Source organism: Melozone crissalis, unplaced genomic scaffold (genome assembly GCF_028551555.1).
Source record: "Melozone crissalis strain CALT ecotype California unplaced genomic scaffold, PUWL_Pcris_2 ptg000061l_1, whole genome shotgun sequence".
Taxonomy (NCBI): Eukaryota; Metazoa; Chordata; class Aves; order Passeriformes; family Passerellidae; genus Melozone; species Melozone crissalis.
In genome coordinates, this window is record NW_026535839.1 from 2,250,194 (window position 1) to 2,264,454 (window position 14,261).

A 14,261-nucleotide genomic window follows, 5' to 3' on the forward strand; every position below is an offset into this window, starting at 1 on the left:
TCCAGGCATCCTGCTGCTCCCCAGAGCTATGCTGAGCTAAAGAGAGCCCAGGGGTGCTTACACTGCTCCCAGAGATCTTGTAAAGCCCCCCAAGGGTCATGTAAAGGGTTCCCAGCACAGCCAACACCTCCAAAAGTGGCCTTGGCTGTTGGGGAGCATCTCCTCCACCTTTATGTGAGAGGAGAAACCCAAAACACCTGGGTGGCTCTTCTGCCCATCCTTGCAGAGGGGCTGGCTGCCCCATGGCATCCACTCTGCCCAGCCAGGCTCTGCCCCCCTGATGCAAAGCTGCCCCCACAGAGTGCCCAGCACAGCAGCTGGACCAGGGCTTTCTATAACCAGAGAACTCCAGCACCTTTCTGAGCCTGCAGCAGGAGGGAACAGCACTTCCTACAGCCCAGGGAGAGGACAAACAGACCACAGCAGCCACCAGGACATGGACAGACAGCTCAGCCCCTCTGCAGACGCAGCCCCAGCCTTTGGCCCGGACCAGGGGAAGCTCAGCTGTCACCACACCCCTTGCAAAGCCATTTCTCATCTCTCTAGGTGCCTCTCAGAGACCCTGGCTGCAGGGGAGGAAATTGAGATGTCCAGGACTGGAGATTTGGTAGAAAGCCAGGTTGGAACAGCCCGGAGCAACTGGTGCCACTTGTGATGTGATGATATTTTATCTGCACTTATGTCATGGTGGGAAGGGCAAAACAATAGGGAGTCGGAACTTCTTCTCCAAGGGTTAACTGAGGGCCTGGATGGAAACTGGCTCAGGAAGAAGAAGGGGAAAGGCAGCAACAAGGCAGCCAGAGGTGCTGAGTGCCCTGGGCAAGCACTGTGACAGATTTCAGGCTCTCCAGTGCCTGGATCCTTCATCCACCAACATCAAACACGGCTCTGCAGCTTCACCTGCACCAGCTGCTCCTCCCCTGCAGTGCTGTGCCTCCCCTTCCATGAGAACAAAGTCTCTGAGGCCCCATGTGCAGCACCTGCCCACGGAAAAGTGTCCCAGATTGCTGTGGGAGGGAAGAAATCCATCTGCATGGAGCAGTTTGTTGGGAATGGAGACCTCCCAGAAAACAGCCCTTAGAAACAGAGCTCTCTCCCTGAAGGACCCTGGCTGGACATGAGTGCCTGGCTCCAGGTGAGAACACAAGTCAGAAATATTTCATCCTCTCAGAACCACTGAATATTCCTCCAGAAGAACATCACAAAGAAAAAGCTGTCAGCTTTGGAAATACCAACTATTTCCACTTTGAATTTATGGCTGAAGAAAAGCCTTTCCTAGTGCACAGGTGGGTGGAGGTAAGAGAGCAGCAGGTTTAGGAGCAGGACTTGGATTAGCACCGTGATTAATGTCACATTTCTGTGCCACTTGTCATTGCAGCGTGGGTTCTTAGAAGGCACTGAAAAAGTTAAGAATGGCAAGTTCTTCTTAAGCCTCAAAGAAAACCCTTTCACATCCTTTTCTACCTTCTCAGAAGCCTTTGTGTCACCACCAGCCCACCTGTGTGTCACAACAGGAAACACTCCAGACCTTCAGTTTCAGATGCTGCATGGCAGAACCCACAGCCACGAGAGCCCAATCTGTGACCATGTTCACAGGGGTGTGAGGATGAGGGAAGAGATGAGGATCTGACTCCATGTCTCAGAAGGTTTGATTTATTATTTTATGATATATATTACATTAAAACTATACTAAAAGAATAGAAGAGCGGATTACATCAGAAGGCTGGCTACGAATAGAAAGGAAAGAATGATAACAAAGGTTTGTGGCTCGGCTCTCTGTCTGAGCCAGCTGACTGGGATTGGCCATTAATTACAAACAACCACGAGACCAATCACAGATGCACCTGTTGCATTCCACAGCAGCAGATAATCATTGTTTACATTTTGTTCTTGAAGCCTCTCAGCTTCTCAAGAGGAAAAATCCTAAGGAAAGGATTTCCCATTAAAGATGTCTGCAACACCAACCCATGGCCCAGCACATCCCTTTCCTCCTGGGGAACAGCTTCCTGCAGCGCACAGCCTGCTCCATCTGCTCCAGCACCCAGAGGCAGGAGCAGAGCTGTCCCTTGCCACCCCAGGAACGTCACATCCCCTCTCTAAAGCAGCCTGCAGGGCTGTTTGGGGCCTCTAGGTATCACTACAACGTTTTTGATTCTTTTCAGGGATTTCTTTAAGCCCTGGTGGACAAATGGCATTCTACTGCTCCTGAGACCTGGAGTGAGGAACGGGCCCAAAATTGGCCAAAGCAGCCAGGGCGTTTATGGCTCTGCATTTAGCATCCTCTTCATCCCTCACAGCCTCGTTAAATGTTCTGGAATCTCAAACTTGCCCAGCAGCCCGTTTCAAACAACTGCAAAGCCCTGCAGCGTCCTGAACAAACCCCAGCTGCAAAGCAAGGCCAGGCCTTTGTGATTCCTGACCCATGAGCAAACCACTGGCGAGGAGAGCAGCGCTCTCCCTCTGGACCAGACCTCCAGGGCCACCGGCCCTTCCTGCTTCTTCTCCTGCCTCTCCTCCAGCTGTGCCCAGCTGTTTCTCCCTCTCCCTGCCTCCAAACCCATGAGTTTCATCCAAAAATAAAAATCCCCCCGCCCCCCACCCAGGAAGATCATTTTGCACCAGAAATAGAGCTCGCTATACTTGGGATGCAGCCCGGGAGCCTTAAAAATAGCAGCTGGCGGTGCCAGGCGGGGCCGTGCCAGCTGCCAGGACAGACGGACAGGGTGCCAGGGGGCATGTCCTCCCCTCGCAAGGCCATAAATGACCATGGTGCTGCCCAGCGAGCCAATTGCCTGGCGGGGACAGCAGGGTGGGCAGGGACCCCTCTCCCTGCCCAGGCATTCCTGCGGCTCAGGGAAGGCATTAACAGCAGATAAAAGCACAGAGCAGCCCAAAAGGAGCATCCTGACGTCAGCCAGCCCCGAAAGCCTGCAAGGGAAGCTGTAAACAGAGGGACAAAAGGAGCTTTAAACACCCATCCCCGCTAGCGCCTGCAGAAAGGAGTTTAAAGGATGGAGAGAAACGAGAGAAAGGTGCTGAAATTTGGGGGCTGCGATGTCCGCGAGGAAAATCTCCTAATGGAGTCGGAAGTGCGAAAGAAAGACCGAAAGGATTTTTTTTTTTCTTCTCCTTGCGAACAGCTTTGTTCCCTTCTGTTCCTCCCCGTCAGAAGGAAAGGGTGGGAGCGATTGTTCGGTGCTGCTGCTCAGCTGGCTCCGCACGGCTCCCGGGCAGCCAGAACAGAAATCCTCGGGCTCTGAGCGTCCTGGTGACGCAGCAGAGGCTCCAGCCAAGCCGCAGCAGCCAGGAGATGCAATTTGGGGCAGTTGGGCTGCTCCGCTCCCCCTGTGCTGATCTCAGGGGGTGCCGCAGATGCATTCATGCGCCTTGGAAAGCCCTGAGAGCTCGGGTTCCTCATTCTCAGCCATCAGCAAGGATTAAAGGTGTTCCCAAAAGTCATCTAAAGGTGGTCCCAAGGTCATTTAAAGGTGTTTTGAGTGGTCATCGAAAGGTGGTTTTAGTGGTCATCTCCTGCCCTGAGGTGCCCGGTGTGACCCACACAGGGTGGGAGAAGTGGCCATCCCAGAGGCACAGAATGGCCTGGGGTCGAAGGGACCTTAAAAATCATTTCATTCCCCTCCTGCCATGGCAGGGACACCTTCCCCGATCCCAGGGTGCTCAGAGCTCCATCCAGCCTGGCCTTGGGCACTGCCAGGGATCCAGGGGCAGCCACAGCTGCTCAGGGCACCCTGTGCCAGGGCCTGCCCACCCTCACAGGGAACAATTTCTTCTGTATAACTGAGCTAAATTTCCCCTCCAGGCTGGCACCCAGCCCAGCAGCACCTGCCAAAGCCAGAGGCTGCCAGAGCTCCACCACTCCAGAGGTGCCCAAGGTGGGATTTTGGGCCTGTGCAGGTTCAGGAGCTGGGCTGGATGATCCTTCCAGCTCAGGATATTCAGTGATTGTAAGAATCCATCCTGCACATAAACTACGGGGCAGAAAGGTGGGATCTCTCTGATCTGAAGCACCCAGCAAACGCCACATGTGCCCGGCACAGCCCGAGGTCACAGCTGATGCCATCGAGGCTGACACGTGGGGCACTCCGGGCTTTGTTTTAACAACAAAGACCAAGAAAACATCCTGTAATGTAACATTGAAACCAGCACCGACGTGATTGAAATAGAAAGACCCACCAGCCACAGAGTTGATGCCTCTTGTTTATATCAGCAGTGCCTCCGGATAGTGAGAATGAGTGCAGGGTCAAATCACAGAGATCCCACCTTTCTGCCCTGTAGTTTATAGGCAGGGTGGATTCTTACAATCACTGAATATCCTGAGCTGGAAGGGACCCACAGGATCATCCAGCCCAGCTCCTGGCCCTGCACAGCCCCAAAATCCCAGCCTGGGTGTCCAAACCCTCCTGGAGCTCTGGCAGCCTCAGGCCGTGCCCATCCCTGGGGAGCCTGGGCAGTGCCAGCACCTCTGGGGGAAGAACCTTTCCCAAAATCCAACCTGAACTCCCCTGGTACAGCCCCAGCCCTTCCCTGGGTCCTGTCACAGAGAGAAGCCTTGACATGCCTTTGGGACAGCAAACAATGTAATTTTTAAATTATCAATTATCATCCAAAAATCCCTGAAATACATCTCTGCCATCATCAAGATTTCATTGCAGAAAACAAGAAAGGACAGAAGTGCCAGCTGGCCTGCAAGTATTGCAGAGTATCAGGAAAGACTGCAGAGTTAATGCACATGTGCAGTTTATAGCTTTCCTAAATTAGAAAAACCTGCCATTAAAACCACATGGTGCTATGACCCAGCTGCCAATTAACAAAACCTTAACGAGATTTGAAAGAACAAGATACTGATGTGTGAAAATTTTACCATAGATCATATTTTGACAAGGATTTTGAGAATATACTGAAAATAAAACACTTCTCTTCCCAGTGTGTAAAAGACCTGAAAAAAGCCATCATTAGCCAGCTCCACCACAACTGCTGGAGAACCAAAAAAAAAACCAAAAAAACCCAAAAAAAAACCTCCTTTCAAAAAAAATTAAATTATCACAGAAATTAGAAGTCTAAAAATGACACTGTAGTTTATTATTGGAGTACAGGTGGGAGTTAGATTTGGCTCTGAGACAGACTGTAATTCAAAAAAATACACTGTGTAGTAAAAACTTGTTAATTTGTAGCCAACTGGTTACTGAGTTAGAAGATAATTACATCATATCAGAGTCCTCTGGGAGTTTATTTTTAAACGTGGCCTATAGTTTAGGGATGAGAAGGTATTGATATGAGAGGGGCTGGTGTCACACAGAACCCTTTGATGAGAAATAAATCATTTTCCGTGGCCCTGGTGCTGGCCCTGACACAGTGTGGACAATGAGGAGGCTGGAATGAAAGGGGCTGATGAAATTACTGATCCCACAGCCTTGATTCACCCAGTCTGAGCACCAACCAAACCTGGCTGGGATCTAACGGGGCTCCTGATGCTTCATCCCCTCCCTTACACCAAATACATCCACGAGCATCCCCTCCTGTTGGAACCCAGGACATTCCTCTGGCTGCCCCAGGTGATTTGAGACCCTGGCAGGGGGCCCAGAGACCTTGGCATGGAGTCAGAACCACCTGTGCCTTGGATTTTAGCCCATGGAAACAATTCCCAACTTTGTGTGAAGATATACAAGCCACAAGAGTTTGAGTAGAATGACGGTTAATTTGTCACAGGGTGAAAAAGTAGAATTTTGGGGATTTAGAATGGGGGTTCAAGAGGCAAGATGGAGGACTCTGGGCTTGTCCTGTCCTTCTTCTTCTTGTGCTTCATCTTCTGCTGTAGTGGTGACACTTTTGGATTGGTTTAGAGTAGAGACAGAGTGTCTGACATAGGTGATAGGTACTGGAGAATTATTGTAAATAAAGTACAGGTAGTTGTTAGTATAAAAAGCCAACACCACCCCAAGAGTGGTCAGTGTGCCACAACCCAACCTGCTGGACAGATCTGAGCAGGTCAGAGAAAGAATGGAATAGATAAGAGAAAATAAACAGCCTTGAAAAACTGAGGAATCTCAGAGCTGAGGAATCTCAACTTCTTCAGTTGTGGGGCTGGCAAAAAGAGACTTTTTAGTATCTTGGGAGCCATTTCAGCAACACAAAACCCAAGACCCTCCCATACACCAAATGCACCCTTGAGCACCCTCTCTGCCGGCTCCCAGAACCCCTCCAGCCCCCAAAGCACAGCACATCAGCCCTGAGAGCCCTCCTGGAGCTCAGCTGTGCTGGGAGGGAGCTGAGAACTGCCCAGAGTGTCTGATCTCTGATGAAATTACTGATGAAATTCCTGTTCCCACAGCCTTGACTCACCCATTCTGGGCACCCACCAAACCCGGCTGGGATCTAACGGGGTTCCTGATGGCCTGGGTGCTTCACTCCCTCCCATAAACCCAATACATCCACGAGCATCCCTCCCAAACACCAAATATATCCATGAGCACCCTCTCTGCTGGCTCCCACAACACCTCCAGCCCCCAAAGTGCAGCACCTCACCCCTGAGCATTCCCATGGAGCTCAGCCCTGCTAGGAGGGGAGCTGGGAGCTGCCCACAGTGTCAGATCTCTGATCTCACCCCCTCCCCTGCGTGCCAGGGCTGCGAGGGGAAGCCCAGGGCGAGCCAGCAGGAAACGCATGCAAATGCTGCAGCTTGAGAAGCTGGCTCAGGAAAGCCCCAGCACAGCCTCAGCCACGCTCAGCCCCTTCTGGTGGGCCAGCACAGCCAGCCTGGCACTGCCAGGGGGCACAGCAGCCACACAGGGCAGCCGCAAAACCCTGGGAGTGAAAACTCCCTTGGAAAGGGGAAAAAAATCAACCCCACACCTGAAGGACAGGCTTAAAAATATAGACAAAAAAATAATGCTGATTTCTGCCCTGGTTTTGGCTGTTTTTCTTACAATAGCAGAGCCAGCTAGCTCTGTGCCAGACTGAGTGTCAGGTCCAGGTGGGGCCTTGGCACTGCTCTCCAGACAGGCACAGGTTTGTACAACTGCACTGCCCAAGTGGGAAACAGCTCCCCAAAACAGGAATTCTTCACCCACCTTCACCCAGCAGAGCAACTCAGCTGCTTGCCCTCGGGTACCTGGGCTCATCCCTTGGAGGTTGTGCTCAGGGCCACAGCCTCACAGCAACGCCTGAAAATTCTGCTTCTCCCCAGTCTCTCCTTTAATACCTTGGTCCCATTTAGCCTTTCCCACCCTTGATGGGTGCTAACAGGGCTGACCTGGGCTGTGTCCTCCTGGATTGCCATCAGCTGTGCCCCTCTGGCTCTGCCCTGCAGTAAACAGAGGGTGTGAGGAGCCACACACAGCACAAATCTCATTAATTTGTTCTGTCAGCACCAGTGGATTTGAGTTTGTGTTTTAACTGTTTTCCCAAGCCCCCACCAGCCGTGGATGGGAGCAGATTTGGGGAAGCCAAAGCCCTGGGCAGGGTCTCCCTGGCTGCACTGGGAGTGTCACAGACACTGCTGCTGGCCCAGCAAAAGGAAAAGGAAGAGGTTTAGATGGGCTTTGAGGTGCTGTGATTTCTCACCACACTGTGACAGTCACACACCACGACCTTTTCTCCTTCCCCATCCCGCTGTGACTGTGGAGCTGGGGAATGGGCTGCACTTAAACATCCCCTCCAAAGAGCCCTCAGTGCCCTTTCTGCTACCCTGGAGCCAGGCAGAGGAAAAAACCCAGGTGATAACCAGGCCAGTAAGATTTGCCTGCGTGTGATCTCCATGTAATGTTCTTTTTTTTCAACGCAACGGCATCACACATCCTTGTGGCCCTGCGAGTCTGATCCTGGGGTGACTAATTCAGGATAGTCCCTAAGCCCGAGTACACCCTGCACCTCTCCAGTGCTGATGACACCAGGCAGCAGCTTTGAGACGAGGGAATTACCCAAGACACATCTAATCTGAGCCCTGGCTCTGTTTGCCATGTGATAACCGGGCAGGCTGTGTGCCCTGAGCGTTGCATCTTGCTGGGGGGAGCACACAGGGTCCCCGAGCTGTGTCCCCATGTGGGGTGGCCAGGGACACCCCCGGGCTGTGGGGACACCTCTGTGGCTGCTGTGCTAAGTGCTGCCATGACTTGTGTTCAGCTTGGGGTGTCTTGGTGGCGTTTTGGGGACACGGAGGGCTCCACATGTGTCCCCATGGCTGCTCTGCAGGGCACAATGGGCATTGTTTGCCTTCGGGGCGGGTGAGCAGCCTCTGGCTTGGGAGGAACAAAGCCCCAGAGCCAGTTCCTGCAAACACAAAACATGCCTTTTTATCACTTCATGACAAATTGGTTTGTCAGCAGCAGGAAGTGATGTTAGTGCCGTCCTCAGCCAGGGGAAACTCCTCGTGGTTTCCATGGGGATGTATTGCAACCGGAGAGCTACAGATTTTTACAAACTGAAAGCTCTGCACACGCCTGCTGTGAGCCAGGATGGGGGATTGGATACCACGGGATGGTCTCAGCTAAGTCCTGCTGGCACAGGGGGGGACACAGCCAGCTCATGTTGGAGGCAGAAAAATGGGAATTTAAAGCCCTAAACCGAGGTGAACTGTGTGCCTTAATATTCCAATCAAACAAAGCAGCAGAGCTGGGAGAATAAATAAGGGGTGGGAAGCAAAGATTCTTTCAGAAAGTTCAGCCTGGCTGTGCCACCAAGGCATCCCCTCCTCTGGATGTAATGTTCCTTTTTTTTCATCGTAACGGCATCACACATCCTTGTGGCCCTGCGAGTGTGACCCACATCCTGCTCCATCCCCATCCCTCCCAGCAAACCCCCAGCTGATCACAAGGTGACTCTGATCCCAATCCCCTTCACACCGGGAGCAGTTTGGGATCTGGGTGTGACCCCATCCACAAAAAACTCAATCCCATCCACTAAAACCCACAGGAGCCTGAGACTGGGCAGCGTCAGAGTCGGATTACAGGGGACAGCAGGAGGATCCCGATAAAGCCCTGGCAAAGGGCATCGAGTGTGAGAGCTGGAGGTGCCGCTGGTGCCTGGCAGGGCTCACAGCAGCTTTGTGCTGAAGCAGCTCTCTTTTGCACCCCTCTGTCAGGTGCCTGCTTAGGTTCCAAAAGCTGATCTGCTGCCAGGTAATGAGTTTTATTGTTCCAAGAAACACATAAACAAGCTCCCGCGGCTGTCAGGGAGCGGATTTCTGTTTGAATTGCGATTAACAGGCAGGGTTGTTTTTTTTATCAGTTGCATGGCCAGGGCTGCCAAGGTTGTATTTTTCCACTGAACAAGCTCTGCTTTGCTTTGAAGGTGAAAGTTTGTTCCACCCTTTACTGCAGGTGTAAGAAGACTCACGTATTCAGAGGCAGCCTTGCATATTTAACCAGGACAGCAGTGACAGGTTCGAGGTGCCAAGGGATTTTCCATGGACAAAAGGGGTTTTGCAGGATTTACAGCACAGGTTTTGGGGAGGACATTTACTTTGAGGTTCAGGAAAATGTGAGTTTTCTAAGTTCACTTAGTGCCCAGGGATGTCTCCTCTTTTAGCTGCTCCATTTTCCCCTCCCTCGGAGTCAGGTTGAAAGTCGGCGAGGGCTGACGTGACGACAGAGCTCCTGCTTGGAGGGGCAGCTCACATGGAAGAGCTTCAGAGGCAGCAGAGCCTCATCCCATCCTCCAAGGGCACCTTCTCCCAGGGGAACAGGCCTGGATTTCAGCACCATTAACGCCCCAGGTAACTCGCAGGATAGCAGCAGGAGTTTGGGGTGCTTTGCTCATCTTGCTGTGTGATGAGGGCACAGCTGCTTTGTGCTCATAAAAACCTTCTGTGTACACTCAAGATCACAGCTGCTTAAATTCCTTGATTTTACACTCACAACCTGGTGTGTGCCCCAGCAAAACCATTTTTCATAGTGCAAAAGTTGGATTTGACTCTTTGAATATCAGATATGCAGGAACTGCTGGCTCCCTTCTGGAGTGAGTATGGGACCCCAGAACCCTTCTGCTCCCTCAGCATCCCTCTCCCTGTTACCAGCACTACCCTGCCCAGGAAATCAAGCTTCCAGCTGCACCCCACAGCTTCCCTGGGAAGGAGATGTCACAGCAGGGATGCTGTGCTGCCCCACAGAGCCCATGAGAGGTGCAGATCTGCCCCAGGATCCCTTTGCTGCCCGTCATCCTGCTCCTGCCCAGAGATGCTGCTGGAGCTCCCCTGCCTGGCTTTGGCTGTGCTACATCAACTCTCCTCATTGCCTCAACAGAAACATCAGATCCAAGTCACTCTAGTGATAATCTCCAGCAGGAAAGAATTTATTTGGGTCTGGGTAATAAAATGGGCGAGTTGCTGGTTACCTGATCCCTTGTCATGCCCTGATTTGTTTACAGAGATAGCCCAGCCAGCCAAATACCTCACTCCAGGCATCAGGGGCAATTTGAGTTGCAAAAAGGATTTAAGGAGGTGGGACAGAAAAAGCAAAACACTCTGTGAGTTTGTGCCAAGCCTTAGAGATCTGTTACTAACAGGTTAATTTTTAGACTTAACCTTTCAAGCATTAGAAGTAAACAAGGAATAAGGAAGCCTATTCCTCCTTCTTAGGAGAAGAACTATTTTGAATTCAGTGTAGCCCAGTGCCCAAGTCTCAGCTGGTTCTAACTGTTACAGCCATCAGGGCAGCCACATCCACTCCCAGCTGAGAAGCCAGCCCTGGCTCCCTGCCACTGCACACAATTACACGGGGACAAAGAAAAGCTCAGGTTAACAACCTGCAGTAATTTCTAGTCAATTATGGTGCTTAAACCCATTTTTCTCAGTCAAGACCCGAGGCCAGAAGAGTTGAAAATTACAGCTCTTCACCCTAGAGCTTCACGTGAGTTTCGGGACTGTGAAATGCAGCATTTTAAAGAATATATAATCCAGATGAATAGAAATATCATAATTTATTCCGTTTGGTATAAAAAAAAGTTATAATCATGTAACAAAACTATGTCTTCATAAGAAGAAATATATTATTTCACATCATAAATAAATCAGCAAACATACAACCCTTGGCAACTCAAAAAAAAAGCACTCGCCTGGTGCTTTCATGTCAGTGCTTGGGAAACAAGAAGAGCTGACAGATATACACACACAGGATTATTGTACCAAAAATTACTGAGGTATTTGGTTTCTCTAGAACTGAAACTTTACATTTGTGAAGGCAAAAAAAAAAAAAGAACAAAAAAACCCAACAACAATGCACTAATGTAAAAATAAATAAATAGGACTGTCATATAAAAGGGGACAGCATCAGTGTTGCTCAAAGTGTCCAGGAATGGGAATACTGGTGAGCATGCTACTAAACATGGAGCAGGCTTGGGACAGACAGAAGACAAGGAGGGACAGCTCAGGAAGAGCCAACGTCCTTTGATCTCTGTGCAGACATCCAGACATTTGTTGAGCAGTCAGAAACACCTGGTTTCTCTGGCACTGGGCGAGCTCCTCTCCATGGACACCGTTCTGGGGCGCACCAACAGCTCCCCACAAACCGCGAGTGACACTGTCCCTGTCCTTATTGCACTTGAGACAGCAAGTCTGAGTCCTGGCCACGTTCTTCACCTGCTTCTTCAGCAGCTCGGGGAAGTAGTGATGGGGCTCTGAAGGTAGTTTAGAGCACTGGACGTGGTGTGCACCGGGATGGAGACGGGGAAGTTGAAGACGGTGGTGGTGGAGGCCCCTCTGTCCAGCACTGACATCGCAGGGCTCCCGGCCTCTGCTGAGCAGTTGGGGGCCAGCACCTGCGACTCGAACTGCAGCAGCTGCCCCATGAAGCTGAAATTCGGGGAGATGATGCTTCTCCTCTGCTTGACAAACTCGAAGGCTTCGTCCAGTTTGACTCTGTTGGTCCTCATGAGATAGGCAAGGCAGATGGTGGCTGAGCGGGAAATGCCAGCCTGGCAGTGCACAAAGACCCTTCCTCCCTCGCTCTTCACCGAGTCTGGAAGAATCAAAGCACGCAGTTAGCAAACAAGTCTCGCTGCTTGCAGAGGTGGGAAAAGCACAGGCTGCTGTTTTACATTTCTTTAATCCATCCCTTCCTTAGCCTAATAGGTGCACCCGGAGCTTTTGAGACAAAGGGAGCCTTTGTCCCGAGGAAAGCAGCTATTTTCACTCTGGGCTCCAATTCCAATTATACTAATAGCTCCTCCAGGTCACTTTAGCAGTCTTGCAAGATTACTTTAATACTGATCCGCTTAAATTCACTCTTTTCTGCAAGACCAGCGCCTCTTGAATCAAGATTTCAAACGGCTTTAAGGAGCTAAGATTATGCCTGTGAATAGAATTAAACTAATGGAAATGTTCCCCGAGTTTATCTTCCCAGTGGAATGTTATCCCCCAATCTCAAGCGGAGATTTTACCGCGGAAAAAAACATGCCAAAAATTACTTCCCAGGGGACATTAACTCAGAAACAGCGCGGAATGCAAGAAAGAGCTCATTTACCGATGAAATCGATCGCCTCGTTGAACCAGGAGCTGATATCCGCCTTGTGGTTGTCCTCCACGGGGATACTTTTATACTGGTAGTGCCCCTCGAAGTGGTTGGGGCAGTTGGCCGAGACATTGATCAGCGCCGTGATGCCCAAAGCGTCCAGCATGTCCTTGCGGGAGGCGTGATAGGCGCTCCCCAAGTACAGGAACGGCAGGATTTCCACGGGCCCGCCCTGCCAACAGAGGAACAGCAGCGCTCAGCCCCGGCCGGTGCTCGGCGGCAGCGCCCGCTCCGCTCCGTTCCCGTCCCCTCCCGTCCCGGCTCCCTCCGCTCCCGTCCCATCCCGGCGCTCACCTGGTCGTAGAGCGGGGTCCCGCAGGAGCTGCAGCCCGAGTCGGCGCTGCCGGGCGCGGGGCTGGCGCTCAGGGGCAGGCTGAGCCCGGCGGGGGCGGCCGGCTTGGTGCACAGCTCGGAGCAGGCGGACGCGAACGCTTCGTAACCTCCTGCGGGGGTAGAGCGGGGAGAGGGGCGCGGGGTGAGCGCCGCACGTTCGGGGGCACGGCGGGGCCGCCCGGCCCGGCCCGCCCGGCCCCTCCGGCGCCCGCGGCGCCACTCACCCTTGAGGAAGCAGATGCGGGCGCCGCGGGCCTCCCTGCAGAGGGTGCCGAGCGCCAGCAGCATGGTGCTGTCGCGCTTGGGCATTTCCAGGTCGGCGCTGCGCTCGTCCAGCAGCACCACGGTGTGGAAGAGCCCCTGGCGCAGGCGGCCGCGGAGCTCCTCGTTGGGCAGGACGTGCTCCAGAGCCAGGGCGCCCTTGGCGCGGCGCCGCACGATGGTGCTCAGGCGGACGTTGCAGGAGCCGCGGATGTGCGCGGCGTTGAAGGAGAAGAAGGAGCGGCAGTCGAGGACGAGGCACTGCGCGCCGCGCTCCTGCAGCAGCGCCCGCAGCGCCTCGCACTCCAGCGCGCACACCCGCAGGTTCACCATGGCCGGGCGGGATGGCTGGATGGATGGATTGTTGGATGGTTGGGTGGAAGGGCAGGGCGGTGTGGCGGAGATTGCCGCTGTCCCCGCGTGTCCCGGTCGCGCTCGGCCGCTCCCGCGCTTATATCGGGGCCGCGCCGGCGGGAGCGGCGTTTTCTCAATGGGGCCGCGTCACGTGGTGCCCAAGGGGGCGGGGCGTGCCGCCGGCATGGGTGACGTCAACCTGGCCGCGCGCCAGCGCGGGCGCGCCCGGCCCCGCCGGCGTGACGTCATCCTTCGCGGGGCCGCCGGGAGCGCGCGGGAGCGGGGGCGCGCACAGGGGTGTGTGAACCCCATTGTACACCTGAACACACCTGAACACGCGTGTGCACACACGGCCGTACTACACACACCCCCCGATATAAATAGATATAAAATGTATTAAAATATATATGTAAAAATATATATAAATATATAAGAATGTAAAAATTTATAAAGATATAAAATAAAAATGTACGGAAATATAATATATATTAAATATATTAAATATATGTATAAATATATATAAGTATATAAGAATATCAAAATATATAAAGGTATAAAATCAACAAATATACCAATATATAATATATATTAATATATGTATATATGCATGTGTATAAACATGTAAAATAAATAAATACACATAAATATAATATATACAAAAATATAAGTATATATACATATATATACATGTATATACATTTCTACATATATATACATATACATACATTCACAAATCTATGTCTATTTTAAAATATACATGTATGTATGTATGTATAGGTGTGTGTATGTATA

General features: G+C 51.9%; 1 protein-coding gene across 2 annotated transcripts; it reads right to left on the minus strand.

Moving 5' to 3' along the window:
- Window positions 1-10,913: 10,913 nt before the first annotated feature.
- Window positions 10,914-13,538, minus strand: DUSP1 (dual specificity phosphatase 1). 2 transcript variants are annotated; one of them, XM_054287826.1, is made up of 4 exons: window positions 13,079-13,538; window positions 12,816-12,964; window positions 12,474-12,693; window positions 10,914-11,969 (listed from the first exon to the last, which is right to left on the minus strand). In XM_054287826.1, exons 1-4 carry the CDS (start codon window positions 13,446-13,448, stop codon window positions 11,599-11,601), a joined length of 1,110 nt encoding a protein of 369 aa, XP_054143801.1. In that variant the 5' UTR covers window positions 13,449-13,538; the 3' UTR covers window positions 10,914-11,598. The 2 variants fall into 2 exon arrangements, with proteins under 2 accessions (XP_054143801.1, XP_054143799.1); XM_054287824.1 differs by having other exon boundaries at window positions 12,816-13,538.
- Between the last annotated feature and the right edge of the window lie 723 nt (window positions 13,539-14,261).

Bases quoted from the DNA above. Each gene is read 5' to 3' on its own strand.
- DUSP1 (XM_054287824.1), bottom strand. From the start codon at position 13,448: ATGGTGAACCTGCGGGTGTGCGCGCTGGAGTGCGAGGCGCTGCGGGCG. The intron at 12,694-12,815 runs GTGAGCGCCGGG...CTCTGTTGGCAG, and splicing joins GGACCCCGCTCTACGACCAG to GGCGGGCCCGTGGAAATCCT. The intron at 11,970-12,473 runs GTAAATGAGCTC...TGATTCTTCCAG, and splicing joins CGAGGCGATCGATTTCATCG to ACTCGGTGAAGAGCGAGGGA.